The following is a 26288-nucleotide window of genomic DNA, read 5'->3' as shown; positions in this document are numbered from 1 at the left end:
GATGCGCCAAAAATACTTTAGTTTAGCGTGAGATTTAGGTTTCTGCCTATGTTTAAGCGACACCTGGTGAGTGAAGGTGCAACTTCATACATTCTAGTGCAAGTAGGCTAGGCCTACACAGTAAGTGTTAAATCTCATCCTATTGACATATGTGACCCTGGACCACAAAACCAGTCATAAGTAGCACGGGTGTATTTGTAGTAATAGCCAAAAATACTTTGTATGGGTCAAAATGATCCATTTTTCTTTGATTAAGATATTAAGTATATTTTTTTATTAGTAATATGCATCACTAAGAACTTCATTTTGACAACTTTAAAGGCGATTTTCTCAATATTTAGATTTTTTTTTTTTGTCAGACTGTGGTTTCCTAAGTGTGAGTATTGCTCAGGTGTTTGCAAAGCTAGTTAGCTTCACTGTAACGGTATGTTTTAATTTGCATCTTTCTGTTGTAGTGTATATTAGATGAACGTGATGTTTTCAAACTAAACATTTACTTGCACTATATGTTTGTTGTAGCTGTCGAATGCAATAACACCACACTGATCAACATCCAGAGAAGTGTCAACTGTGTAATGAAGGTAAATATTAACAGTGAAAATATATATATATATATTTCAGGACATTGGTATTTTTCATAAAATTGTATTGGGACAAGTTGCCACATATTTTAATTATTCTAATATTAATTTCAGGCCTTACATGTACAGTTGTTTTTTCACTTTATTATGACTGATTGAAATTAAATGTGGTTGGTGAATATAAATCTTTTTAATAAAAGCAATATTTAATTTTCAATTTCCACTTAAGATAATAACTTTCCGAATTTGAAGATCTGGGTAAATTTCACTTATTTTGTCTTCTGGGAAACATGTAAGTATCTTCTGTTGCTACTGAAGGGCAGTACTAAATGGAAAAAAAAAGTTTTCACCCCCGGCTCTTCATGCATCGGTTTTCCTTCTGGAGCATCAGTAAGCGTTTCAAACTTCTGTAATAGTTCAATAGTCCTCAGTGTGAAAAGATGGATCTCAAAATCATACAGGTATTGTTGGAAAGGGTTCAGATACACAAAATGTTTAAAAACCAGAGAATTTTGTGGGACCTGAAGGATTTTTCTGAAGAACAGCAGCAGTTTAACTGTTCAGGACAAAAAAGGGAATTATGAACAACTATCACAAAACAAAACAAACTACTGTGGATCACTCAGGTAACAACACAGTGTTAAGAATCAAGTGTATGTAAACTAAAACAGGGTCATTAGGGTAAAACCTTAAACAGGGTCATTTTATAAAGTCAGCTATTATTTTTTTGTTGTGAACTACATGTAAACATCTTTTATTTGAAATATGTTATTCAGGTCAGTAATAAATCAAAAATAACATGCACTTTGTATGATCCCTCTTTGTAAAATGTATTTAAAAAGTAAATTACAGTCATAAATGGGCTGGACCTACATATGTGGCAGCAATGTACTGCATAATTGTATATCAGGCCTTAACCACATTTAAACAAACAACACAAAATAAAATGCTAATTATTACAGGTATTTATGGGTATTGCAACAGGATAATAGTACACAGCTATGGGCTCAGAAGAGACACAAAACAAACACTCACACTTATATACACACCTATTATATACACAAAGGCCTTGAGCACTCAGTAAGCAACCTGTGAAAACATCACCTGTGCCATATTTCTTCAGTTGGGGGTATAGCTCAGTGGTAGAGCATTTGACTGCAGATCAAGAGGTCCCCGGTTCAAATCCGGGTGCCCCCTCTTTTTTTTTTTTTTACACACCACTTAAAAAGAAGAGAAACCCCCCTAGCAGAGGGTTATCATATAGAGTTTGGAATAACATCAGTCATATGTATGAAATCTGCCATTAATATCACCTAACAACAACACACAGACAGCACCTGTTTACCACACACAGATCTGGAATCAATTCATGGCTGCATGAAGCTTTTTATATCTCGCTTCTATAGATTTGCTTACTTAGGCCAACAAACACAAAAGTTGGATTACAAAAAATTACACTCTAAAAAGTGCTGGGTTAAAAAATAACCCAACCATAACCCAGCTGCTGGGTAACTATGGGACAGAACACGCGTTGGGTTGTTTTGACCCAAGTGTTGGGTTAAATCATTTGACCCAAAATGCTGGGTTGTTTATTTGACCCAACCAGTGGGTCAGATTAACTGTGTTGCTGGGTTAAAAACTACCAAAATATTGGGTTATTTGTTGTCTAATTGCCTTGCTACCTTTATATTTACCAATAATAATATATAAATCACAAAAGAATGTAAAATTATTATTGTTTTTCTGTAATTCAGTTACACAACACAAAAAAATGCATCTGTAAATGTCAATTTAATGAGTTTTCATATTTCTTTTTAATACAGTTTTCAAATAGGTGCAGCTGTCACACATTTTGTCCAACCCTTACAGACACAAATAATGGTTTTAGTAGATCAGTTTCTTTTAAACACAAAACTATAAACAAGGCACAATATATTCCTATTCTTTATGTCAACATTGCAGCAGTAGAACACTCAAAAATGAATTATTACCACATTAGAATCATTCCAAACATTGTGCCATTAAAACTAATCCGAACAAAGAGTCCACCAGACAATTCTTACAATTTAAAACGTGTTACAAGTGGCCAAAAAAAAAAAAAACTGTTGCCCTCAAAAACTTCACACATGAAGACTTATGTCCATCAATATGATATACTGCATGCTGGAGAAATTCCCAGGCAACAAGTCCGCTTCAATGGCATGGCCTGGAACAATGGCGAAGGTCTAGAAATGTTGTCTCATCCCGAGGCTCAAATCCACCATGTTGGTCCCCACCTGTTAATTATACGGCATTTAGTCTTGCAACATAACTAACATTTTAAGTTAAGTGTATTTTATGAACATAAACACAGAGGCATGAAATAAATGCTCATTTTGCTTCTCAACTTTTCATACAGTTGTGGCCAAAATTATTAGAACACTAGTATTTTCACCAGCTAAATAAGGCTTTAAGTCAGTGATTTCTATCTTTTGCTGTAGTGTGTCAGTAGGAAATATCGGTTTACATTTCCATTCATTTTGCCATTAATTGTGATAATCCAGTGACATTTTTGTTTGCACAACAGCCAGTGCTCCATACAGGATCTGTTCTCATCATCATCCAGAAGAACTGTGACAGCGTCTCCAAGATGCTCCAAAAGACCTAACTGCAAAGCTACAGTACTGTTAAAAGTTTTAAGCACTTGTCTAAAAATGTCATAAAATGATGCTGTCACAAATAATGTCATAAATAAATGTTCTTTATCAATCAACCTTGATTAACTAAATTAAATCAACATTTGGTTTGACCATCCTTTTACGTTTAAAGTAGCTTTTGCCCTACACTAGGTGCACTTGCACATAGTTTTTTAGGTAGCTTTGCTGGTAGGTCTCTTGAAGCATCTTGAAACGTTGTCACAGTTCTTCTGGATTTAGTCTGTCTCAGTTTGTTCTGTTTCTTCATGTCATTCCAGACAGACTGGATGATGATGAGATCAGATCTCTGTCTGGAGGATTGGCTGTTGTGCAAACAAAAACCTCACTGGATTATCACAATTAAAGGCAAAATGAATGTTTGGAAATGAAAACTGATATTTCTTACTGACACACTATAGCAAAAGGTAACAAACATTGACTTAAAATCATTTTTTAGCTGGGGAAAATATTACTGTTATAATAATTTTGGCCACCACTGTGTTATATATATATATATATATATATATATATATATATATACACACACACCCTTATTAGAGCAGAAAACGTAAAACAAAACTTACAGGTTGTACGTCAATGAATGGCCTCCGGGATTCCGTGGTTGTGGGTCTGAAAACCTTTTATCCAGAGTGGGCAGGACTTTGAAAGCACTTTCCCCTTTAGCATCTAAAAAATAGGAATAATATGCAAACTGTGAAACATATTTTATAATCAAAACAACAAATTGAAACACTTTCATATGAAGATTTCTTCATTCCTTTAAATAATGCAAATTAATTCCCACCCTCATTCAACTAATGCAGGTTAAGTTTAGGTATGGGGTCAGATTCAGGGATGCAGAATATGCTCATGCAGAATAAGGCATCAGTATGTGCTTCATAAGTACTAATTAACAGCCAATATACAAGCTAATAAGCAACTAATTAAGTGTTACTGTAACATTGTATTTCCCAGTTGATGTGTGTCAAATACAGTTGCATATTGTTTTTATAAATTGACATATTATAAGAAAAAGCTTACCTTAAGTCATATCACCCAGGAATGAAGGTTCTGCAACTGTAGCCCAGTCTTCAAAAAGTCTGCCTCTGGATATAGCTTCCTTGTCTTGTGAAATCTGATAAAATCTGAAAAACAAATGTGGTTCAATAAGTTTAAGGTTTATACTGGTCTCCTAGTTTGTAATGCAACACAGGCATTCACTAAAATAGAGGAAGAGTGGGGCCGTTCACATGCCGCGCCTAAACGCGTAAAAACGCAAGACGCGTCGCTTTCTCTCATTCTTTCCAAAACGCAGCTTGCTCTCCCATGGCGTCTGCCGTTGCTAAGCAACCATGCCCCGCGCCTGGAAAAACGAGCTTCCAATAGAGTCTGGGAACGTGACGTCAGCAACGCAATGCATGTTGGGAATTTAGGTAACGGAGCTGCGGTGAACACTGTGTTTGATTGTGATCGTGAAGTTTTAGTCTACTTTATTCTGCATAAATAATAATTTTTGGTGAAATATTGTTGTGTTGTTAATTGCCACAATCTCACCGATTACCAGCATGTACGCCGACTGTCAAATGTTTGATTTTCCAGCTTTCCAGCTTGGACAATCACCGTGGATCCCAAGTGTCCGAGTTAACAAAACGGCGTTGCATGGCGTGGGTACAAGCAGTTAGACGGAAAAGTATTAGTTGACTAATATGTGCCCCAGCGTTGTTATGAAACCATGAATTAAGAAATTAATGCTGTCAAATCAGTTGCTCTCAAGGAATGTCATCCAACATAAACTTTTCTGTGTAAATATGTTCATGTATTGCGTGTATTTATATGTACGTACTAACGTTAGATCAACGTACTCCCAGTTCCGAGCTCTGATATACGGTGCGTTGTTTATGCAAGTGGTACATGGTGGAAAAATAGACTTTAGGACAATATAACGTTGCATTCAAATTAGTAATAATAAATGCGCTCAGACAGTTTGGCACGACTTGCCTGGAACGCGTGACTGGTGGTTTGAAGTCGTGATTTACGGGCTTTAAAATCTGCCTGGAACGCAGCATTAACCCTCATGTACTGTTCCGGGTCAATTTGACCCGTTTTGATTTTTGAGTTGTCAGATATACTAGTTAACCTAGGTTTTTCTTTTTAAATTTAGGTGACTTTTCCTCATTTAGTGTCATGAACATGCATGCAAAGTTTCAACACAATGATGTGTTTTGGCATGTCTAAAAAAAAAAATGTTACGTTCGTACTGTTCCCGGGTCAATTTGACCCACCTATTTTAATGTTCTAGGGCAACTCTACCGACCCAAAATTGTACAATTTCTTGGTTATATTTTGTTATTTTAGTTTTTTACTAGCCTATGAAGCCAAAAAATCTGATTTTCCCACTTATTTCAATGCAGAAATATATTTTGTCAGCTACAAATGGTAAAAATGAGCTATCATTTATATTTGCAACTTATCTAAAATACGATTAAAACTATCTTGTTTTTCTTGATATTTTGTGTGTTTTTCTTATTTAGGGTCATGAACATGCATGCAAAGTTTCAACATGCCGATGTGTTTTGGCATGTCTAAAAAAATTTTTGTTACGTTCGTACTGTTCCCGGGTCAATTTGACCCACCTATTTTAATGTTCTAGCGCAACTCTACAGACCCAAAAAAGTAGTATTTATTGGTTATATTTTGTTATTTTAGTTTTTTACTAGCCTAGGAAGCCAAAACAAGGAGATTTCCCCCACTTATTTCAATACAGAAAAATATTTTGTCAGCCACAGATGGTAAAAATTAGCTCTCATTTATTTTTGCAATCTGTCTGAAATACCATTAAAACTATGTTGTTTTTCTTGATATTTTGTGTGTTTTTCGCATTTAGGGTCATGAACATGCATGCAAAGTTTCAACATGCCGATGTGTTTTGGCATGTCTAAAAAAAAAATTGTTACGTTCGTACTGTTCCCGGGTCAATTTGACCCACCTATTTTAATGCTCTAAGGCAACTCTACAGACCCAAAATAGTAACATTTCTTGGTTATATTTTGTTATTTTAGTTTTTTACTAGCCTAGGAAGCCAAAAAAAGGGATTTCCCCCACTTATTTCAATACAGAAAAAATATTTTGTCAGCTACAGATGGTAAAAATGAGCTCTCATTTATTTTTGCAATCTATCTGAAATGCTATTAAAACTATGTTGTTTTTCTTGATATTTTGTGGGTTTTTCTCATTTGGGGTCATGAACATGCATGCAAAGTTTCAACACGCTAATGTGTTGTTAAATGTACATACAGACAAGTCTATACGTTCGTAATGTTTGTGGGTCATTTTGACCCACATAGCCAGCTATTCAAAAGCACCTGTACAGACACAAAATAACATTTGCTCTTCAACTCCAGTCCAAGTGTTTTACTAATTTCAGCTCTAACCCTAACCAAACACACTTAAAAAAGTTAAATCACAGTATTTAGAATTAAGTGTAAATTACAGAAAGACAAATGTAAAAAAAAAAAAAAAAGTCAGACAGATAGTATAAAAAACAAAACATTTCTTTGATGTTTGTTTTTGTTATGTCTTGTTTTACGCTCCTCTGTGAGCGTCATTCACTTTTTGCCTAAGTTGGGTCATTTTTTGTTCTGTAGACTAAATTCATAAATTCAAGGAATTACTCAAGACAAGATGAGCACACAGCAAGTGCATGCTTTCTGCATACAAATTTCTTGCACTTCACACACATGGTTCTGGTTTTGCTGTCACGTTTGGATGGGCACACATCACATCTCTTCCTTTTTTTCCCAACATCTCTGCTCACTTTTTCGTTTTCTGTGGAACTGACTCTGGATCCACCTGCTTGCACTGACTCAACAAAAGCTGAAGCCGCTGGAGATCGAGGTGGACAGGTGCGTCTCTGGATCTCAGGCGTGATGAGAGCTCTTCCCAGCTCTTCCAGGAACACCCGACGTTTGTATGCTGACACGTCCAGGATGTTGTAGAAGACGACCAAAGGCCAACGGACAGTCTTGCGCTGACAGCTGAAGGAGTATGTAACTGGGCCTGAAGCCAAAGGTGGAGTCGACAACTTGGACAAAGTTACATCCTCCTTCAGCTGTCAGCGCAAGACTGTCCGTTGGCCTTTGGTCATCTTCTACAACATCCTGGACGTGTCAGCATTCAAACGTTGGAAGTGGAAGAGCTGGGAAGAGCTCTCATCACGCCTGAGATCCAGAGACGCACCTGTCCACCTCGATCTCCAGCGGCTTCAGCTTTTGTTGAGTCAGTGCAAGCTGGTGGATCCAGAGTCAGTTCCACAGAAAACGAAGAAGTGAGCAGAGATGTCGGGAAAAAAAGGAAGAGATGTGATTTGTGCCCATCCAAACGTGACAGCAAAACCAGAACCATGTGTGTGAAGTGCAAGAAATTTGTATGCAGAAAGCATGCACTTGCTGTGTGCTCATCTTGTCTTGAGTAATTCCTTGAATTTATTAATTTAGTCTACAGAACAAAAAATGACCCAACTTAGGCAAAAAGTGAACGTTTTTTTCATTATACAGCAATATTAAATTGTTCAGTTCTGATGTTTTGAGCAGCAAATGCAAAACAACAAAAACAAGTTAAAACAAACCAGCAAAAAAAGTCAGCATACTTTGTATTTTCAAAATTTGTCAAAACAAAACTGTAAAAAAAAAAAAAAAGAAATAAAAATGTTTTGGAAACATATTCATACATCATATGTTCCATTTGATGAGTATTCATATAAAAAAGTTTACTGTTAGTACCTGAGTCTTTGTTGTTTTCATAGTGTGATTTTTGGCAAATTGTATTGAATCCAGTTAGGGTCAATTTGACCCAGACCGTACAGGAAGTAACTGAAATCGAACAGTATTAAACATGCATTATCTGTTAAGTCTCAAGAACACAGGTAACAATGCAGTAGGAAAACACCACCTGGGAATGTTACGTGCGGTAAGGCGGTAACTCATTTAGATCGTCCACCACTATATGCTCGTAAGGATCGAGCCGTTGATTATTTTTAGTTTTTCTAAATACCTCAGCTTTGACACTTAATTAAGCTTTTCTCGGTATGGAAGATTTAGCTTTTCCTTGGATCTGTGCATTGTTTTTTCTTTCTTTTTCATAGTATAATAATGCATGTTGTAATACTGACGGCTGACGACGTTACATAAAACATGGCGGCAACTACCCATAATTCTACGCGCAGTGACGTAGTTGGCCAAGCTCTATATGAACGTATATTTTGACATCTACATATAACGAACTTCAGTGCACAAAAAACGCGACATATAAACGGCCACATACACCACGAGAGATTAAGTCTAACTTTACATACTGTAGCTAAGACAACATTACATTTAAGTAATAAACAATAGTACACACCAGTCATATTGTGGCTTAACGTTATTAAAGTAAGGGACATAGCGTTTTAGCTAATTCAGATAAGTTACCTCAAGGAAAAAAGCGCGAAAATGCTCAACATAAAACATATGGATCTATCGTTGGATTCGGCACGTCGCAGACATTTACTTGAAAAAATATGCCCTTAAAAGATAAATTTTTGTATGAAATTATCTAATTTCGACAAAACATTACAAAGCCATACAGTATGCAGACAGTAAATTAACTTACCCCCGTATTTCTGACCTACTCTTTCCATAAGGCGTTAAAAGCCATATGTATACTGTAAGTTATACAAATAACACTACACTACACACACACACACACTTTATATAACAATAAAGCGATTGTTGAGGCAAAAAAGTAACGTTACATCGCTTGGCTGCTTAAGTTACAACGTTCGTCATTCACGGAATAAAATGCCAACCCCGCACAGCGAAATATCAAATATTGCATTAAACAGTGAAATCAGTGTGCTCTAAAACACAACTTATTAAAAATAAAGGTAAATAATTATATAATCATATTAATTTACCTTATAATCCTGCTTGCTGCGAGGTGCGTGTCCGCCTGGCGACGAGACGAGTGAAGAATCCAGAATGTTCGATGAAGTGGAAAAAAAATAAACAAACAGGTTGGGTCAAAATAACCCAACCCAGGTGTTCATAGTGAAAGAACCCCTTAAAGTCCATTTGACCCAGCATGATCAACCCAACTGTGTGTTTACAGTGCCTCAAACAACCCAGAATTTTGACCCAGCACAATTAACCCAGCAATGTGTTTACAAAAATAACCCAGCACTTTTTAGAGTGTATGTGAAGGGTTGCCCAGGATCGAACCTGGGACAGCTGCATTGCGAAAAGAAAAGACGAATGTAAACACACTGAGCTACATATTAGCTAACAATTGCTAGACATACTTACCTTAATCTGATGAAAGTCTCATGAAATCAACACGTTTTACTGTATTTGGAGTGGAATGCATGTAGTTTTGTACTTAGCCACTATGTGTCGCCACATACAAAGGGTGAAACTGACAAATATCAAAAACGTGGTGGAAGGTGTTAATATTGTAAGATATTGTTGAATTGAATATTGTATATTATATTCCTGGAGTCTCATATTAATCTATTTGAATAAAAAATAAATAAAGTATATAAAATAAACAGACTGTCATACACACCTTTAGTTACATTGTTATATGACTGTTAGGTGACTGACCTGTGAAAAGGACACCTGTGAGGTGTGATAGTGTGTGGGGGTATAGCTCAGTGGTAGAGCATTTGACTGCAGATCAAGAGGTCCCCGGTTCAAATCCGGGTGCCCCCTATGGGATGTCTTCTTTATTGTAATCAGGCCACATGCTTAGATAGCAAATAGCTAATATGAATAAACATGCAACTAATCGCAAATCTTAACAGTAATAGAGGCCAAGAACCTGAAGTCTTTGGTGAATCTTCATGGCCATAAAGCTCATCTACAAGTAACAAGTAGATACAAGGCCTGGTTACCAAAAGCACACCCTAACTGACTACATAAGTAATTATTTAATTATTTTGGGCTGATTTGGTGACTTAGCAGAAGGATAAAAGCATGAATAGACTGTCATCAAATCTACTTGTTCAACAACCCCCCAACGTCATCACATTGCCAGTAATTTTCCTCGGCTTGAGGATTATAATAGGCTGCTCTACCTGCCTGTCCACATATGTATTTGTATACCTCTGAGCACCCTCTTTGCACAGACATAATGTGTCATCAGGGCAGACCAAGTAAGAATTAAAGGTGTTATTATTGTAATAGTATGCACTTTGTACTGTAATGTTTTCTAACAAGTGATTGAAACATGAGGTAAACTGACAGCATTGCATTTAACCCTCCACCAACAGTTGGTTGGGGCTAGAAGGGTCACAGCTACGAAAATCTCACCATAAAATAACAATACATTAAATTTGCTACCTATTAGATCTAAAAACCTACCCTTACAATAATGCAAATACAGTAATAATTTGTTGTTCAGTGTGACAAAAATGACGTAATATTGATGTGTGAATCCCCAATAAGCCCTGACAGGGCAATATCATCTTGTCGCTGGTTAGTCTCTGGTCTGCCTGAGTGCGTTCAGGTTTTTTGGAGAAGGTGTTGCTGTGGAGAGTGACTTGCAGGGAAGGTGGGATCTTAAGCTTTCAAAGCCAGCTTGCTATTGCTAGCCTCTCCGAAACCTCTCTCCAAAGCAGTTTCAGAGAAAGACTTTCACTCTTAAATATTTCTTCATTTCTTATTATTTGAAATTCAGTACAAACTATCACGCTTTAGAGTAAACAAAGTGTTTTTAAATAATGTGCATTCAGCATATTCAAACTTTGGGAATCTTAAAACAGCTAAGCAATTTTATTATCCTGGTATTGTTGGAAATGTCATCTTTTTGGTAGGTTTTGTTAATTAATTAATGAATTAATTACAGTTATTTAAGGGTATTGCAATATGAAAGCAGCACACAGTTATGGGCTCAGAGGAGACACAAAACAAACACTCACACTTGTATACACACCCATTATAAACACAATGGACTTGAGCAGTCAGTAAGTAACCTGTGAAAGTATCACCTGTGCAATATTGTTTCAAACCTGTAAAAGGTCACCTGTGAGATGTGATAGTGTGTGGGGGTATAGCTCAGTGGTAGAGCATTTGACTGCAGATCAAGAGGTCCCCGGTTCAAATCCGGGTGCCCACTATGGGATGTCTTTATTGTCATCAGGCCACAAGCTTAGATCGCAAGAAACCAATATGAATACAAATATATATAATTGCAGATCTTAACAATAATAGAGGCTGAGAACCTGAAGCCTTCCATGCATTTCATGGCCATAAACCTCATCTACCAGTAACACGTAGATGCCAGGCCTGGTTACTAAACGCACACCCTGACTGACTACATGAGCAATTATTTCATTATTTTGGACTCATTTAATGACTCAGCAGAAGGAGAAAGCATAAATAGACTGTCATCAAATCTGCTCACTCACCAAGCCTAAATTGTCACCTTGTTCCCAGTCATATTCCTCAGTCTGAGGATTACAATAGGCTGCCTGTCAACGTATGTATTTGCATACCTCCAAGCACCCTGTTTGCACAGACATGATGTTTCATCAAGGCAGACTAAGTGAGAATGAAAGGTGGTATTATTGTAATATTATGAACTTTCTACTGTCATGTTTCCTCAAGTGATTGCAACATGAAGTCGCCTGACAGCATTGCATTCAACCCTCCAACAGTTGGTTAGGGCTAGAAGGGATACAGCTACAACTGGAAAATCTTGCCACAAAATAATAAATTAAATTCCCTATCTAACAGATTGTGTTTTACTAACATCTACCCTCACAGTAATACTCACACTTGTATACACACCCACTGTAGACACAATGGACCTGAGCACTCAGTAACTAACCTGTAAAAAGGACACCTGTGAGAAGCTACCTGTGTGGGGGTATAGCTCAGTGGTAGAGCATTTGACTGCAGATCAAGAGGTCCCCGGTTCAAATCCGGGTGCCCCCTGTTTTGTCCGCACCACTTAAAAACAAAGAGGAAACCCCCTTTAGTAGTGAGTTTGGGGATAGCATAGGCCAGATGTATAAAACCTGCCATGAATATCACCTAACAATAACACACAGACAGCACCTGTTTACCACACAGATCTGGAAACCATTCATGTATCTCTCTTTTAAGATTGTATATAAAAAGTTGAAACTCAAACCAACTGTTGTTTGTTTGAGCCAACAAGCACAATAGTAAGATGAGAATGAATATATGTGAAAGGTTGCCGGAGTTCGGGACCAACTGCATTACAAAAACAAAAACAGCTACACGCAAACTCACTGAGCTGCATATCAGGTACCAATTATGACACACAACTTAATCTGATGAAAGTTTAATGAAATCCACACCTCTTACTCTATCTGGAGTGAAATGCATGTAGTTTTGTCCTTAGCCACTAGATGTCGCCTCATACCAAGCTATGAAACTGATCAGAGAAGCTAATGATCAAGAATCTGGTGAATGATGTGAATATTGTAAGACTCTGGAACATAGAAGACACTTTGTAACATGGACACTAATATTTTTTATTAAATCAAATGATTACTGAGCTGTAGTGCAGACTACAGCTCAGTAATAATGAATTTATCTATCTAGGCTAGATGTTTTTTTGTAAACTTAAAGGCTGGAATTCACTGCACAGCTTAACATTTTAAACTACTACATTTTAGACTTTCAAGTTGTTCTGAACACAACAAAAATCCAAAATTGCCTCAAACTATCAAACATATTTTAATATAATGTTTTATTTGTCCACAACTTGAAGCTATAAGTTGGAGTCTTTTCTGTTAAATTTATTAACCTTCAATCTGTCAAATCCTCGGAAATCTGGACTAAAAGTCTGGATAAAAGTCGTGTATTCTAGCCTTTATGGTTTGGTTCTTGTGAAATGTAATTACAGAACAATGTTTTAATGAAATTGGTTTCCTCATGCATAGTGTGCAATAACTTGCTCATTCAAAACTTGATATTTAGCTACTTTGGAAATCTGGGATTGACAGGTCTACAACCAGAAATATCGATTTCCATGGAACTGGATTTGAGGAGAGTAAGTAAACCCTATGTATGTGCTTAAGTCCCTCTGTTTCTTGTGTGTGTGTGTTGCCAGTATGCATTATGCTGTTTTTTCTTTCTTTCTTACATAATTGTTAAGATCTCGATAAATCATAAGTACACACACATAGTTGGTACATTAATTCTTCCCAATAGATGTTGTCCCAACTGATATTTCCTGGCAAGGCATATCACTCACATTTGTTAGCAGTATATCCTGATATTGTCTTCCGGTTCTTGAAAAGAAGTGCTACTCATGATGTGGTGACGTTCACAGTAGCTTATCTTGACAAGACTGTCACAAACAACTTTAATTACATTGTTATAGGTGGACCATTAACTGACCTGTGAAAAGGACACCTGTGAGGTGTGATAGTGTGTGGGGGTATAGCTCAGCGGTAGAGCATTTGACTGCAGATCAAGAGGTCCCTGGTTCAAGTCCGGGTGCCCCCTATGGGACGCCTTTATTGTCGTCAGGCCACATGCTTAGGTTACAAGAAAACAATGTGAATACAAATAAATGTAATTGCAAATCTTAACAATAATAGAGGACAAGAATGTTAAACTCTATTTTTCATGGCCATAAATCTCATCTACCAGTAACATGTAGATACCAGGCCTGTCACACCTTGACTGACTACATGAGCAATTATTTCATTATTTTGGAGTTATTTGAAGACAGACGAAGAAAGCATGGATAGACTGACATCAAATCTGCTCACTCAACATGCCCACATTGTCATCGGTGAAAGCAAGATCTCCAATTGATCCTATAGACACACAACATTTTAGATAATGAGACATGCTCATTTCACTGACTGTTATCTAATTTCACTGACTGTTACGTTTTACAATAGCTAGCCTGCATTTTTTTTAATCAGCACATCAAGAAATTTACACAGGTCTGTAGGCTGAAGTACTGTTTAGTAACAGCATTTTATATTTGTTTGTTAAATATTAAAAGGTAAATCCACAGATTAAAATCATGATAAGCATATCTTGAAAAAGGCTATCCACATATTTGTACTCAACCTGACTGAGGCATCTTTATTGTGCTGTAAGTTTAGAATTAGCAAAACAAGACAAGCAAAATCTTTTAAAGAATACATTATGCACACCAGCATGATTTCAGGTTGTAAACAGCAGTGTGCAGCTGCATGAAGGCAAAATCTTGATACAATATAGTTTCATAGGTCTTCAAACAATCAAACAACTACAAATTTTATGAAACAGTGATTTACACAAATCTTTCACAAATTTTCACAACTGTTTTATTCTTCATTACAATAATGTTAGTGTCTAAAATTTTGTGAGGGTAGGCATACAATTGTTGTTCTGATCCAAAGAGAATATATTATTACACTTATTACTTAATTGAGCTTTTGTTTGATCTGATAATGGATAACGTACAAATACAAAATTTCCTTCCTGACATTTTTTTCATTGTGTACATGGCTGAAAACAAGTTTCATACAAATCTTCAATGGATTATAGCCTAAAAATAAAGAGCGCTCCCTTTATAATTATTAAAAGCCGTCACTCAAAACTGTCACCTTTTAGAATAAACACTGATAACAAAGTGTTTTTAAATAACGTGCATTCAGCATATTCAAATTTTTAGGAATACTAAAACAGCTAAGCACCTTTAATATCATGGTGTATTGTTGGAAATGTCATCTTTTTTGATAGGTTTTGTGAATTAACTAATTAATTGATTTCCTGATTATTACAGTTATTTATGGGTATTGCAACATGAGGAGAGCACACAGCTGGGCTCAGAAGAGACACAAAACAAACACTTACACTTGTATCTATTATACACCAAAAAAGTCTTGAGCACTCAGTAACTAACCTGTGAAAGCATCACCTGTACTGTAATATTTCATCTGGGGGTATAGCTCAGTGGTAGAGCATTTGACTGCAGATCAAGAGGTCCCCGGTTCAAATCCGGGTGCCCCCTGTTTTGTCCACACCACTTTAAAACAAAGAGAAAACTCCCTTATAAGTGAGTTTGGGGATAGCATAGGCCAGATGTATAAAACCTGCCATGAATATCACCTAACAATAACACACAGACACAGATCTGGAATACATTCATGTATCTCCTCCCTTTTAAGAGTGTACATAAAAAGTTGTGAAACTCAAACCAACTGTTGCTTGTTTAAGCCAACAAGCACAATAGTAAGATGATAATGAAAATATGTGAAGGGTTGCCCAGGATCGAACTCTAGACCAACTGAAAAAACAAAACAAAACAAAACAGCTACACGCAAACTCACTGAGCTACATATCAGGTAGTGATTATGACACACTTAATCTGATAAAAGTCTTGTGCAATTAACGTTTTACTGTATTTGGCGTGGAATGCATGTAGTTGTGTACTTAGCCACTAGGTGTCGCCTCATACCAAGGATAAAACTGACCAGTGACCGCTAATGATCAAGAATCTGGTGAATGATGTGAATATTGTAAGACTCTGGAACATAGAAGACACTTTGTAACATGGTCACTAATATTTCTTCAAATCAAATGCTATTCAAGAGCTATTGGTGTGGGCATACCAGAGTAATCGGAATATTGTAGTCATTTGGCTATTTTCGTTATTGATGACAGTTCAGACTGCAGCTCACTATAATAGGCTATATTTATCTATCTAGAGGTTTTTTGTAAAATTAAAGGCTGAAATACACCGCACAGCTTAGAATCAACTTTAAATAGATTGGAACTGATTTTAAAACACTAGGCATTATACACTGTGCATCATAAACATCTGAGGACCACAAACTGGACTACACACACGCTTAATTGCAAAGAGTCGCGCGACAAATGAAAACTATATGTTCCACAAAAAAAAAAAACCTATCAAACATATTTTGATATCATGCTTTATTTTTCTATATTTTGAAGCTATAAGTTAAAGTCTGTGATGTCATGCACTGTGAAATTTTCTGTTAAACCTTCAATCTGTCAAATCCTCCGGAATCTAGTCTGATAATCAGGATAAAAGTCGTGTAGTGTATTCTAGCCTTTATGGTTTGGTTCTTGTGAAAAGTAATTACAGAGAATTTTTTTTTTTGGCACTTTTGCCAGAACAGTAGTGAGACAGCAAACTGTCCCTGTTTTGTTTTGTCCCTTCCCTGTTTTGTCCACACCACTTAAAAATAAAGAGCAACCTGTAGTATTGTGTTAAGGCCTACAAAGACAATAGTAGGATTACAAAGAAAATATGTGAGGGGTTGCACAGGATCGAACTTGGGACCAAACACTCACTGAGCTACGTAACAGGTACCAATTATGACGCACAACTTAATCTGATGAAAGTCTCATGCAATCAACATTTTACTGTATTTGGAGTGAAATGCATATAGTTGTGTACATAGCCGCCACTATAGGTGACGCCCCATACAAAGGATAAAACGGAATAGAGACTGCTAATGCAAGGCTCTGGAAAATAGACGACACTTTGTAACATGATTACTAATATTTCTTTAAATCAAACTATTTTTAGCAAGAGCTATTGGTGTGGCAACACCACAGTAATCGAAATATTGTAGTCTTTTAGCTATTTTCGTTATTGAGGACAATAGTGAAAACCCTCATTTCCAGATTGGATTAATCCCATATTAATCTATTTGAATGGAAAGAAAATATAGTAAACAAACTCAGACCGTCATGCACCTTTAATTACATTGTTACAGATGGACTATTAGATGACTGACCAGTAAAAAGGACATCTGTGAGGTGTGATAGTGTGTGGGGGTATAGCTCAGTGGTAGAGCATTTGACTGCAGATCAAGAGGTCTCCGGTTCAAATCCGGGTGCCCCCTATGGGACTTCCACTTTATTGTTAACAGGCTGCTTGCTTAGATCAGAAATTTAATAATAATACCTGAAAGCTTCAATGAATCTTCAAGGCTATAAATCTCATGTACCAGTAGAATACAGGGCCAGTACCAAACACACACCCTGACTGACTACATGAACAATTATTTCATTATTTTGGACTCATTTGATGCAGATGGAGAAACTATAAATGGACTGTCATCAAATCTGCTCACTCACCAAGCCCATATTGTCACCAGTGGAAGCAGGATCTCCTATTGATCCTAGAGACACACAACATTTTAAAGCTCATTTCACTTACTGTTACATTTTACAATAGCTAGCACAAGTAATTTACACAGGTCTGTAGGTTGAAGTACTGTTTAATAACAGCATTTTATATTTGTTTGTTAAATATTAAAAGGTAAGTCCACAGATTAAAATCATGTAAATGTCACTGAGTCATTTGGATAAGCATATCTTGAAAAAGGCTATCCAAATATTTGTACTCAATCGAATGTCATTTCCAAAACTTTGCAGCTTGTATGTGACCAAAAACAAAAGTTTCATACAAATCCTTAATGGATTATTGCCTAAAAAGTAAGGAGTGCAAACACAAATACTATCACCTTTTATATATAAAAACTGATAACAAAGTGCTTTTAATTTTTAAATAATGTGCATTAAGAATATTCAAACTTTGAGTAATACTAAGTATAGTGTTGGGAATGTCATCTTTTTGGTAGTTTTTGTCAGTTTACTTTTTTATTTATTTCCTGATTATTACAGTTATGTTTGGGCATTGCAACAGATGGACGGCACACAGCTATGGGCTCAGAGGAGACACAAAACAAACACTCACACTTGTATACACACCCATTATATTCACAAAAGCCTTGAGCACTCAGTAAGCAACCTGTGAAAACATCACCTGTGCCATGCTTCTTCAGAAGGGGGTATAGCTCAGTGGTAGAGCATTTGACTGCAGATCAAGAGGTCCCCGGTTCAAATCCGGGTGCCCCCTCTTTTGTCCACACCACTTAAAAATAAAAAGCAACCTGTAGTATTGTGTTAAGGCATACAAGCACAATAGTAGGATTACAATGAAACTATGTGAGGGGTTGCACAGGATCGAACTCGGGACTAAATGCATTACAAAAAGAAAACATACACAGGGAAACTCACTGAGCCACGCAACAGGTAGCAATTGTGACGCACAACTTAATCTGATGAAAGTCTCATTAAAATCAACATGTCTTACTATATTAGTAGTGAAATACTTAGTCACTAGGTGTCATTTTGCAACATGGACACAAATTTTTCGTTAAATCAAATAACTTTTAGCAAGAGCTATTGGTGATATTAATTTTAATTGTGTGATTTTAATTCATAACTTGAGGCTAAAAGTCCTAATCTGTGCCTTTACATTACGTTCTTGTGAAATGTGTCACAGAACAATATTTTAAAGGAAGTTTTCCTCATGTTTAGTGTGAATAACTGGCTCATTCTAGCACCATTCAAATTCCCCTATTCATGGTAGGCTATTTATACCAAACTCAATATTTAGCTATTGGAAATGCGTGTATGACAGGCCTACAACCGAAAACATGGACTGGTTTCCACAGAACTGTATTTGTGTTGGGGTTTAATATTGCTGTCAGTATGCACTATGCAGTATTTTTTTGTACATTTTATTATTGATTTCCTCACAGTAGCAAAGGTGGCCATCAAGACCCATTTCATCATTAGATCGTTTCAAGCCAAGTTGAACTAGTAAGTTTTTTTCCTGGAGTCCCATATTAATTTATCTGAATGAAAAGAAAGTATATAAAACAAGCTCAGATGGTCATACACACCTTTAATTACATTGTTATATCACTGTTAGGTGACTTACCTGTAAAAGGACACCTGTGAGGTGTGATAGTGTGTGGGGGTATAGCTCAGCGGTAGAGCATTTGACTGCAGATCAAGAGGTCCCCGGTTCAAATCCAGGTGCCCCCTATGGGATGTATTTATTGTCATCAGGCTGCATGCTTCGATCGAAAGAAACCAATATGAATACAAATATATATAATTGCAGATCTTAACAATAATAGGGGCCAAGAACCTGAAGCTTTCCATGAATTTTCATGGCCGTAAACCTCATCTACCAGTAACACGTAGATGCCAGGCCTGGTTACTAAACGCACACCCTGACTGACTACATGAGCAATTATTTCATTATTTTAGACTCATTTAATGACTCAGCAGAAGGAGAAAGCATAAATGGACTGTCGTCAAAGCTGCTCACTCACCAAGCCCATATTGTCACCAGTGGAAGCAGGATCTCCTATTGATCCCATAGACACACAACATTTTAAATATTGAGACATGCTCATTTCACTGACTGTTACGTTTTACAAGCTAGGCCACATTTATTTGATCAGCACAAGTAATTTTACACAGGTCTGTAGGCTGAAGTACTGTTTAGTAACAGCAAAAGTCCAAAAACAAAAGTTTCATACAATCCTTAATGGATTATAGTCTTAAAAGTAAAGGGAGCTCCCTTTATAATAATTAAAATCCAACACTCATCTTTGTTCAGTTGTGGGTGTTTTTCTGCTTTCGTTTTTTAGTTTTGTTTTGCTTTCACTCTCGGCTCTAACACCCCAAAGAACTGGATCTGGGTTTGGCTAACTGCTCCAAATTGCACCAGGGATAACATCAGGGATTCCATGACTAAACAAAATTGATACTGTGTGGTTTAAATGTACATCCAATCATATTCCTTGGTCAGAGGATGCAATAAGCTTTCACTCTTAAATATTTCTTGATTTCTTTATTATCTGAAATTCAGTCAATCTATTACCTTTTAGAATAAACACTGATAACAATGTTTTAAAATAATGTGCATTGAGAATGTGCGTTGTAATACTTTCCTGATTATAACAGTTATGTTTGGGCATTGCAACAGGCGGACAGCACACAGCAATAGGCTCAGAGGAGACACAAAACAAACACTCACACTTGTATATACACTTAGTATTTACACAATGGATTTGGAGCACAAAGCATCACCTGTGCCATTTTCTTTGTGTGTGGGGGTATAGCTCAGTGGTAGAGCATTTGACTGCAGATCAAGAGGTCCCCGGTTCAAATCCGGGTGCCCCCTGTTTTTACCACACCACTTAAAGATAAAGAGCAACCTGTGGTATTGTGTTAAAGCCTACAAGCACAATAGTAGGATTACAAAGAAAATATGTCAAGGGATGCCCAGGATCGAACCTGGGACCAACTGCTTTGCAAAAAACAAAAGAGACACAAGCAAACTCACTGAGCTATGTAACCGATAGCTATTATGACGCACAACGTAATCTGATGAAAGTCTCATGAAATCAACATTTTACTGGAATGTATGTAGTTGTGTCTTTAGCCACTAGGTTTCGCCACAAACAAAAGATGAAACACAATTTTCAAAAATCTGGTGAATGATATGAATATTGTAAGACTCTGTAACATAGACGACATAGATTCTTTCTTTAAATCAAATCATTTTAAGCAGCCATACCACAGTAATCGGAAGAGAGTGGGGGAACTATGACCTCACTTTGTATGCAAAAACCCAGAAGCGAGTTAGTATTTTAGCACTTCCGGTTCAATCGTCCCAAAGTCGATGGGTTTTTTTAATGGGATTTTGGTTAAATCCCTTAAATAAGGGTTGACAGATAAAACACACCAGTTACACCCCACTCGTGATTTTTTTAAACTGAGTTGTTTTAAAAAAGTTACTAGTTACTGACTACAGGTGCTGTCAGAGACATTAAACGTCATCACGCATAACAGTTTATCAATTTATAGTGTTTTCTAAATATAGTATAATTTGTAGTACAATTAATTGTTGATTAACCAAACCAAGTTAGTTTTATATTATCTTTAGACAGTGTTTTTTGTTTGTTTGTTTGTTTTGCTTTGCCCCCAAATGCAACTAATAGTTTTGTATGGAAGATTCTCGTTTAATTACTGATGTAACCAGCAGAGACTCTGGGTTCATACCATGAGGTAAATTAATTTGATTATTATTCTATGTAAACACCACATTTACAGGCTTTTCGTGGTCGCTGTGAAACTTTACTGATGCATATGCTTGAAGCCACGTTAAAATGAAATGTTTACGGCTACATAAAGCTGTTAGAAAGCAGAAAGACTGAGGATTTTCCAAAAGCACGGATAAAATAACATTTTATGTAACCACTCTAACAAAACGATAGCTGAAACGTGGTACTTTATTCACCAAGATAAATTTAATCTTACCATAATTAAACACCTGTTCACTCTGCTGTTATTCAATAATTTCATGCACTAGATTTTTATTGAATACTACGCCGAGACTCGTTTTGAATTAAAATATTCATATAAATCGAGGATTTATTGACCTTATTTCTAAATGTACAGAAATACATGCTTTCATATGTGCTTTAGTTATGATTATTTCATTTATTCACTCCTTACTGTTTATTATTATTATTGTTTCATTTCAGTTTTATTTTGGCTCTAGTTTTGAATTTATTCCAGTTTTATATGAAAAGGTTAATGTAACATGGAATAAAATTCATCCACAGATTAAATCCTTTATACTGAACTTGTTTCTAAAAATAAGTTTGAAAAAGGTTGTCGGAAGCATGGTGGTGGTGGCGTTGAAGGCGAGCGACCGATGTAGTCCGTTTATAGCCTAAGTTTAGCTTTTTAGTTCTGGCATTTGTATTTAGGCTTCAAAATTCATACAAGTTATATTTTTGTGTGAGGATTATCTTGATGAACAAAACGTGTAAGTTTCACAAACGATGGTTGAACACAAAGTTTATTTTTTGCGTTAATCCAAAAGCCTATGGAAAAATCCTATTGCCTTTTTGTCGAGGGATGCTAGCAAGACGATCGGCCTACAAAGTGACGTCATAGTTCCACTACTCTATACTGCAGTCATTTGGCTATGTTTGTTATTAAGGACAAAGTAAACTACCAGTGGCAGCTTGTGGGTTTTAAAATAGAGGAGGCACAATTGTATTGGTCTGGGGATCCCTGCCGATTATTATTATTATTTGCTTAACCACTTTAAAATGGCTTTTTGATTGCCTTCAGTCAGGTAACGTGTACCTTATACACATCTTAGGCGTGTTCTCCCTTAATTTTTAATTTGTATATATACTGTTTGAATGACAGATTGGTAAATCTGTTGGCGATCAAATATTTAATATCGCTACTCATCATAAGTACTTGGTACATTATCGGGGGCAGCGGGAAACGTTCAAACTAATAACGTAGTTTACATCTCTATGATGATTACTTACCCCCTCGTCAACCAAGATGTTCATGTCCTTCTTCAGTCATAAGGAAATTGTGTTTTTTGAGAAAAAAACATTTCAGGAATTTTCTCCATATGGTGGACTTCAGCAGTGCCCGCGAGTTTGAACTTTCAAAACACAGTTTAAATGCAGCTTCAAATGGCTTTAAACGATCCCATCCAAGGAAGAAGTGTCTTATCTAGCGAAACGATCGGTTATTTTCTTTTTAAAAAATTACAGTTTATACACTTTTAACCACAAATTCTCGTCTTCTCTAGTTCTGCGATGCGCATACTCTGTTCAGTACAGTTAGGGTATGTAGAAAAACTCCCATCTCATTTTCTCCTCCAACTTCAAAATCGTCCTACATCACTGCAGAAGTACCGACCCAGTGTTTACAAAGCGAACGTGAAAATAAGGTCAAACGAAATTAGGATGATTTTAGCAAATTAGGATGATTTTTAAATTGGAGGAGAAAATGAGATGGGAGTTTTTCAACATATCCTAACTGTCTTGAACCGGATTGCACAGAATACAACATGCGCATCGCAGAACTAGACAAGCCGAGCAAGAAGACCCTTCTCGCTCGGCTGGAATAATTTAAAGCCCTTTGAAGCTGCGTTTAGGAAGCACCATAGAAGTACACTATATGGAGAAAATTCTTGAAATGTTTTCCTCAAAACAAACATTTCTCTACGACTGAAGAAAGAAAGACATGAACATCTTGAATGACAAAGGGGGTGAGTAAATAATCTGTATTATATTTTTTTGTTTGCTGCCAGTATTGCTGTCAGTATGCAGTATATATATATTTTTTCACCAAACCATTGTAATATTGATTTCCTCACAGTAGCAGAGGTGGCCATTAAGACCCAATGCACTATTAGATCATAGATCAGATTGATTATAGATCACCTCCTTTTCAGATTGGCTTTGGTTCTAAATAGAACTGTTACTACATGTAAAGAACCTTTAAAGAACCATCTTTTTTAGAGTGTAAGTATAGTGTTGGGAATGTCATCTTTTTGATACTTTTTGTGAATTTACCTATTTATTTATCTCAGATTATTACAGTTATGTTTGGGCATTACAACAGACGGACAGCACACAGCTATGAGCTCAGAAGAGACAAACACTCACAGTTGTATCTACATGCATTATTTACACACTGGACTTGAGCACAAAGCATTACCTTTGCCATATCTTTATGTGTGGGGGTATAGCTCAGTGGTAGAGCATTTGACTGCAGATCAAGAGGTCCCCGGTTCAAATCCGGGTGCCCCCTATGGGATGTCTTTATTGTCATCAGGCTGCATGCTTCGATGGCAAGAAACCAATATGAATACAAATATATGTAATTGCAGATCTTAACAATAATAGAGGCCAAGAACCTGAAGCTTTCCATGAATTTTCATGGCCGTAAACCTCATCTACCAGTAATACCAGATGCCAGGCCTGGTTACTAAACGCACACCCTGACTGACTACATGCTGAGCAATTATTTCATTATTTTGGACTCATTTAATGACTCAGCAGAAGGAGAAAGCATAAATGGACTGTCATCAAAGCTGCTCACTCACCAAGCCCATATTGTCACCAGTGGAAGCAGGATCTCCTATTGATCCCATAGACACACAACATTTTAAATATTGAGACATGCTCATTTCACTGACTGTTACGTTTTACAATAGCTAGCCAATTATTATTATTATTTGCTTAATCACTTTAAAATGGCTTTTTGATTGCCTTTAGGCGTGTTGTCCCTTCATTTTTAATTTGTATATACTGTTTGAATGACAGATTGGTAAATCTGTTGGCGATCAAATATTTAATATCGCTACTCATCATAAGTACTTGGTACATTATCGGGGCAGCGGGAAACGTTCAAACTAATAACGTAGTTTACATCTCTATGATGATTGGTTGATATAGGCCTACCAGAAGGGAGGCTAGCCTCCTCTGCAAGGTGTCTTTTCTCAACACCCGCTGAAAGAGAGCACTCGATGGTGATTGGCTATTTTTTTTTTTTTTTAGGCACTAGAGCTTAGCTCTCCCCGGCCTCCCCCTCCCCTTTCTATCACTTAGCGGTTGTATTTAGATCAGCAGATTCGGCACATTCGTGATAGAAAAGCGGCGCTTTCCAACTTCAATAACATGTTATGGTGTTAGATGTGGAATTACAAACAAAAATTACAGATTTTGACACATAAACGGAAATTAATTGTGAATTTTATTAACATTAAATCGTCCTCCTCTCATTTTTACCTCAACATTTTGGCAGAAGCTGTGCCTCCCCCGACGAGCCGCCACTGTAGACTACAGCTCAGTAAGTTCCAAAATCGCCTTAAAATATCAACCATATCTGATATCATGTTTTATATATTCGGAGTCGGAGCCTGTGCCATCAAACACTATGAGATTTTCTGTGACATTTGTTACATTATTTCACTTCAAAATAAAAAAATACAGATAATTTACTTACTTACTTCATGTCTTTCTTCAGTCGTAAAGAAATTGTGTTTTCATCATCCTAAATCATCCTAAGCATTTACAATATTGTTCTTGTGAAATGTATCACAGAACAAAGTTTTATTGGAAGTTGGTTTCCTCATGCTTAGTGTGAATAACATGTTCATTCTAGCACAAATCAAATTTCCCACTTTATGGTCTTTATACCAAACTCAATATTTAGCTACTTTGGAAATGCGTGACTCACAGGCCTGCAATGTACATGGACTGATTTCTACAGAATTGGATTTGTGTTGGTGTTTCTAAGTAAACCCTATGCATGTTCTAATGTCCCTTTGTCCCTTGTCTATTAGTATTAGTATTATACTTTTTTTGTTTGCTGCCAGTATTGCTGTCAGTATGCAGTATATATATATATTTTCACCAAACCATTGTAATATTGATTTCCTCACAGTAGCAGAGGTGGCCATTAAGACCCAATGCACTATTAGATCATAGATCAGATTGATTATAGATCACCTCCTTTTCAGATTGGCTTTGGTTCTAAATAGAACTGTTACTACATGTAAAGAACATTTAAAGAACGTCTTAAAATATTCCTAAATCTTACAATATTCACACCTTTCACCAGATTTTTGATAATCATCTGTTTCACACTTTGTATGAGGCGACACCTAGTGGCTAAGGACACAACTACACTCATTCCACTCCAAATACAGTAAGACATGTTGATTTCATGAGACTTTCATCAGATTAAGTTGTGTGTCATAATTGCTACCTGTTATGTAGCTCAGTGAGTTTGCGCGTATCTGTTTTGTTTTTGGTTCGATCCTGGGCATCCCTTGACATATTTTCTTTGTAATCCTACTATTGTGCTTGTAGGCCTTACCACAATACTACAGGTTGCTCTTTATTTTTAAGTGATGTGTAAAAAAAGAGGGGGCACCCGGATTTGAACCGGGGCCTCTTGATCTGCAGTCAAATGCTCTACCACTGAGCTATACCCCCACACACTATCACACCTCACAGGTGTCCTTTTCACAGGTAAGTCACGTGACAGTCATATAACAGTGTAATTAAAGGTGTGTATGACAGTCTGAGTTTGTATTATATACTTTCTTTTCGTTCAAATAGATTAATATGGGACTCCAGGAATAAAACTCTTGTAGTTTAACACTGTGTGTTACTCCAATCTGGAAAAGAGGTTGTTTCACACTTGGCTTGAAATCATCTAATGATTCAGTGGGTCTTCATGGCCACCTCTGCTAAAGTGAGGAAATCAATATTAAAATGATTGAGAAAAACAAAAACAAAAAAACTGCATACTGACAGCAATACTAGCAGCAAAAATAATTAAATAAA

General features: G+C 36.5%; 1 protein-coding gene, 1 long non-coding RNA gene and 12 other non-coding genes across 14 annotated transcripts in view; 12 read left to right on the top strand and 2 right to left on the bottom strand.

Annotated features, from left to right (window-relative positions):
* The first annotated feature begins 1706 nt into the window (after window positions 1–1706).
* On the top strand, window positions 1707–1778 carry trnac-gca (transfer RNA cysteine (anticodon GCA)). Its single transcript has one exon. It is a non-coding gene; the product is annotated as a tRNA-Cys (tRNA).
* A 441-nt stretch (window positions 1779–2219) lies between these two features.
* LOC141326420 (uncharacterized) lies at window positions 2220–4602 on the bottom strand. Its single transcript, XR_012353887.1, has 3 exons — window positions 4298–4602; window positions 3841–3943; window positions 2220–2857 (listed from the first exon to the last, which is right to left on the bottom strand). It is a non-coding gene; the product is annotated as an uncharacterized lncRNA (long non-coding RNA).
* Window positions 4603–6993: 2391 nt separating this feature from the next.
* Window positions 6994–26288, top strand: part of LOC141313366 (mothers against decapentaplegic homolog 4-like) — a 26134-nt gene continuing 6839 nt past the window's right edge. Inside the window, exons 1-2 of the mRNA XM_073832651.1 lie at window positions 6994–7158; window positions 7291–7580. Of these exons, the coding sequence (XP_073688752.1) occupies window positions 6994–7158; window positions 7291–7580 (455 nt within the window). The remainder of the gene's footprint in view (window positions 7159–7290; window positions 7581–26288) is intronic.
* trnac-gca (transfer RNA cysteine (anticodon GCA)) lies at window positions 9928–9999 on the top strand. The gene has a single exon. It is a non-coding gene; the product is annotated as a tRNA-Cys (tRNA).
* On the top strand, window positions 11333–11404 carry trnac-gca (transfer RNA cysteine (anticodon GCA)). Its single transcript has one exon. It is a non-coding gene; the product is annotated as a tRNA-Cys (tRNA).
* On the top strand, window positions 12154–12225 carry trnac-gca (transfer RNA cysteine (anticodon GCA)). The gene has a single exon. It is a non-coding gene; the product is annotated as a tRNA-Cys (tRNA).
* Window positions 13699–13770, top strand: trnac-gca (transfer RNA cysteine (anticodon GCA)). Its single transcript has one exon. It is a non-coding gene; the product is annotated as a tRNA-Cys (tRNA).
* Window positions 15206–15277, top strand: trnac-gca (transfer RNA cysteine (anticodon GCA)). Its single transcript has one exon. It is a non-coding gene; the product is annotated as a tRNA-Cys (tRNA).
* On the top strand, window positions 17073–17144 carry trnac-gca (transfer RNA cysteine (anticodon GCA)). Its single transcript has one exon. It is a non-coding gene; the product is annotated as a tRNA-Cys (tRNA).
* trnac-gca (transfer RNA cysteine (anticodon GCA)) lies at window positions 18092–18163 on the top strand. The gene has a single exon. It is a non-coding gene; the product is annotated as a tRNA-Cys (tRNA).
* On the top strand, window positions 19069–19140 carry trnac-gca (transfer RNA cysteine (anticodon GCA)). The gene has a single exon. It is a non-coding gene; the product is annotated as a tRNA-Cys (tRNA).
* Window positions 20219–20290, top strand: trnac-gca (transfer RNA cysteine (anticodon GCA)). The gene has a single exon. It is a non-coding gene; the product is annotated as a tRNA-Cys (tRNA).
* trnac-gca (transfer RNA cysteine (anticodon GCA)) lies at window positions 23671–23742 on the top strand. Its single transcript has one exon. It is a non-coding gene; the product is annotated as a tRNA-Cys (tRNA).
* On the bottom strand, window positions 25864–25934 carry trnac-gca (transfer RNA cysteine (anticodon GCA)). The gene has a single exon. It is a non-coding gene; the product is annotated as a tRNA-Cys (tRNA).

Source organism: Garra rufa, chromosome 1 (assembly GCF_049309525.1).
Source record: "Garra rufa chromosome 1, GarRuf1.0, whole genome shotgun sequence".
In the NCBI taxonomy this organism is placed as follows: domain Eukaryota; kingdom Metazoa; phylum Chordata; class Actinopteri; order Cypriniformes; family Cyprinidae; genus Garra; species Garra rufa.
Note: the sequence above shows the minus strand (reverse complement) of the source record. Positions and strands in the feature narration are given on the sequence as shown.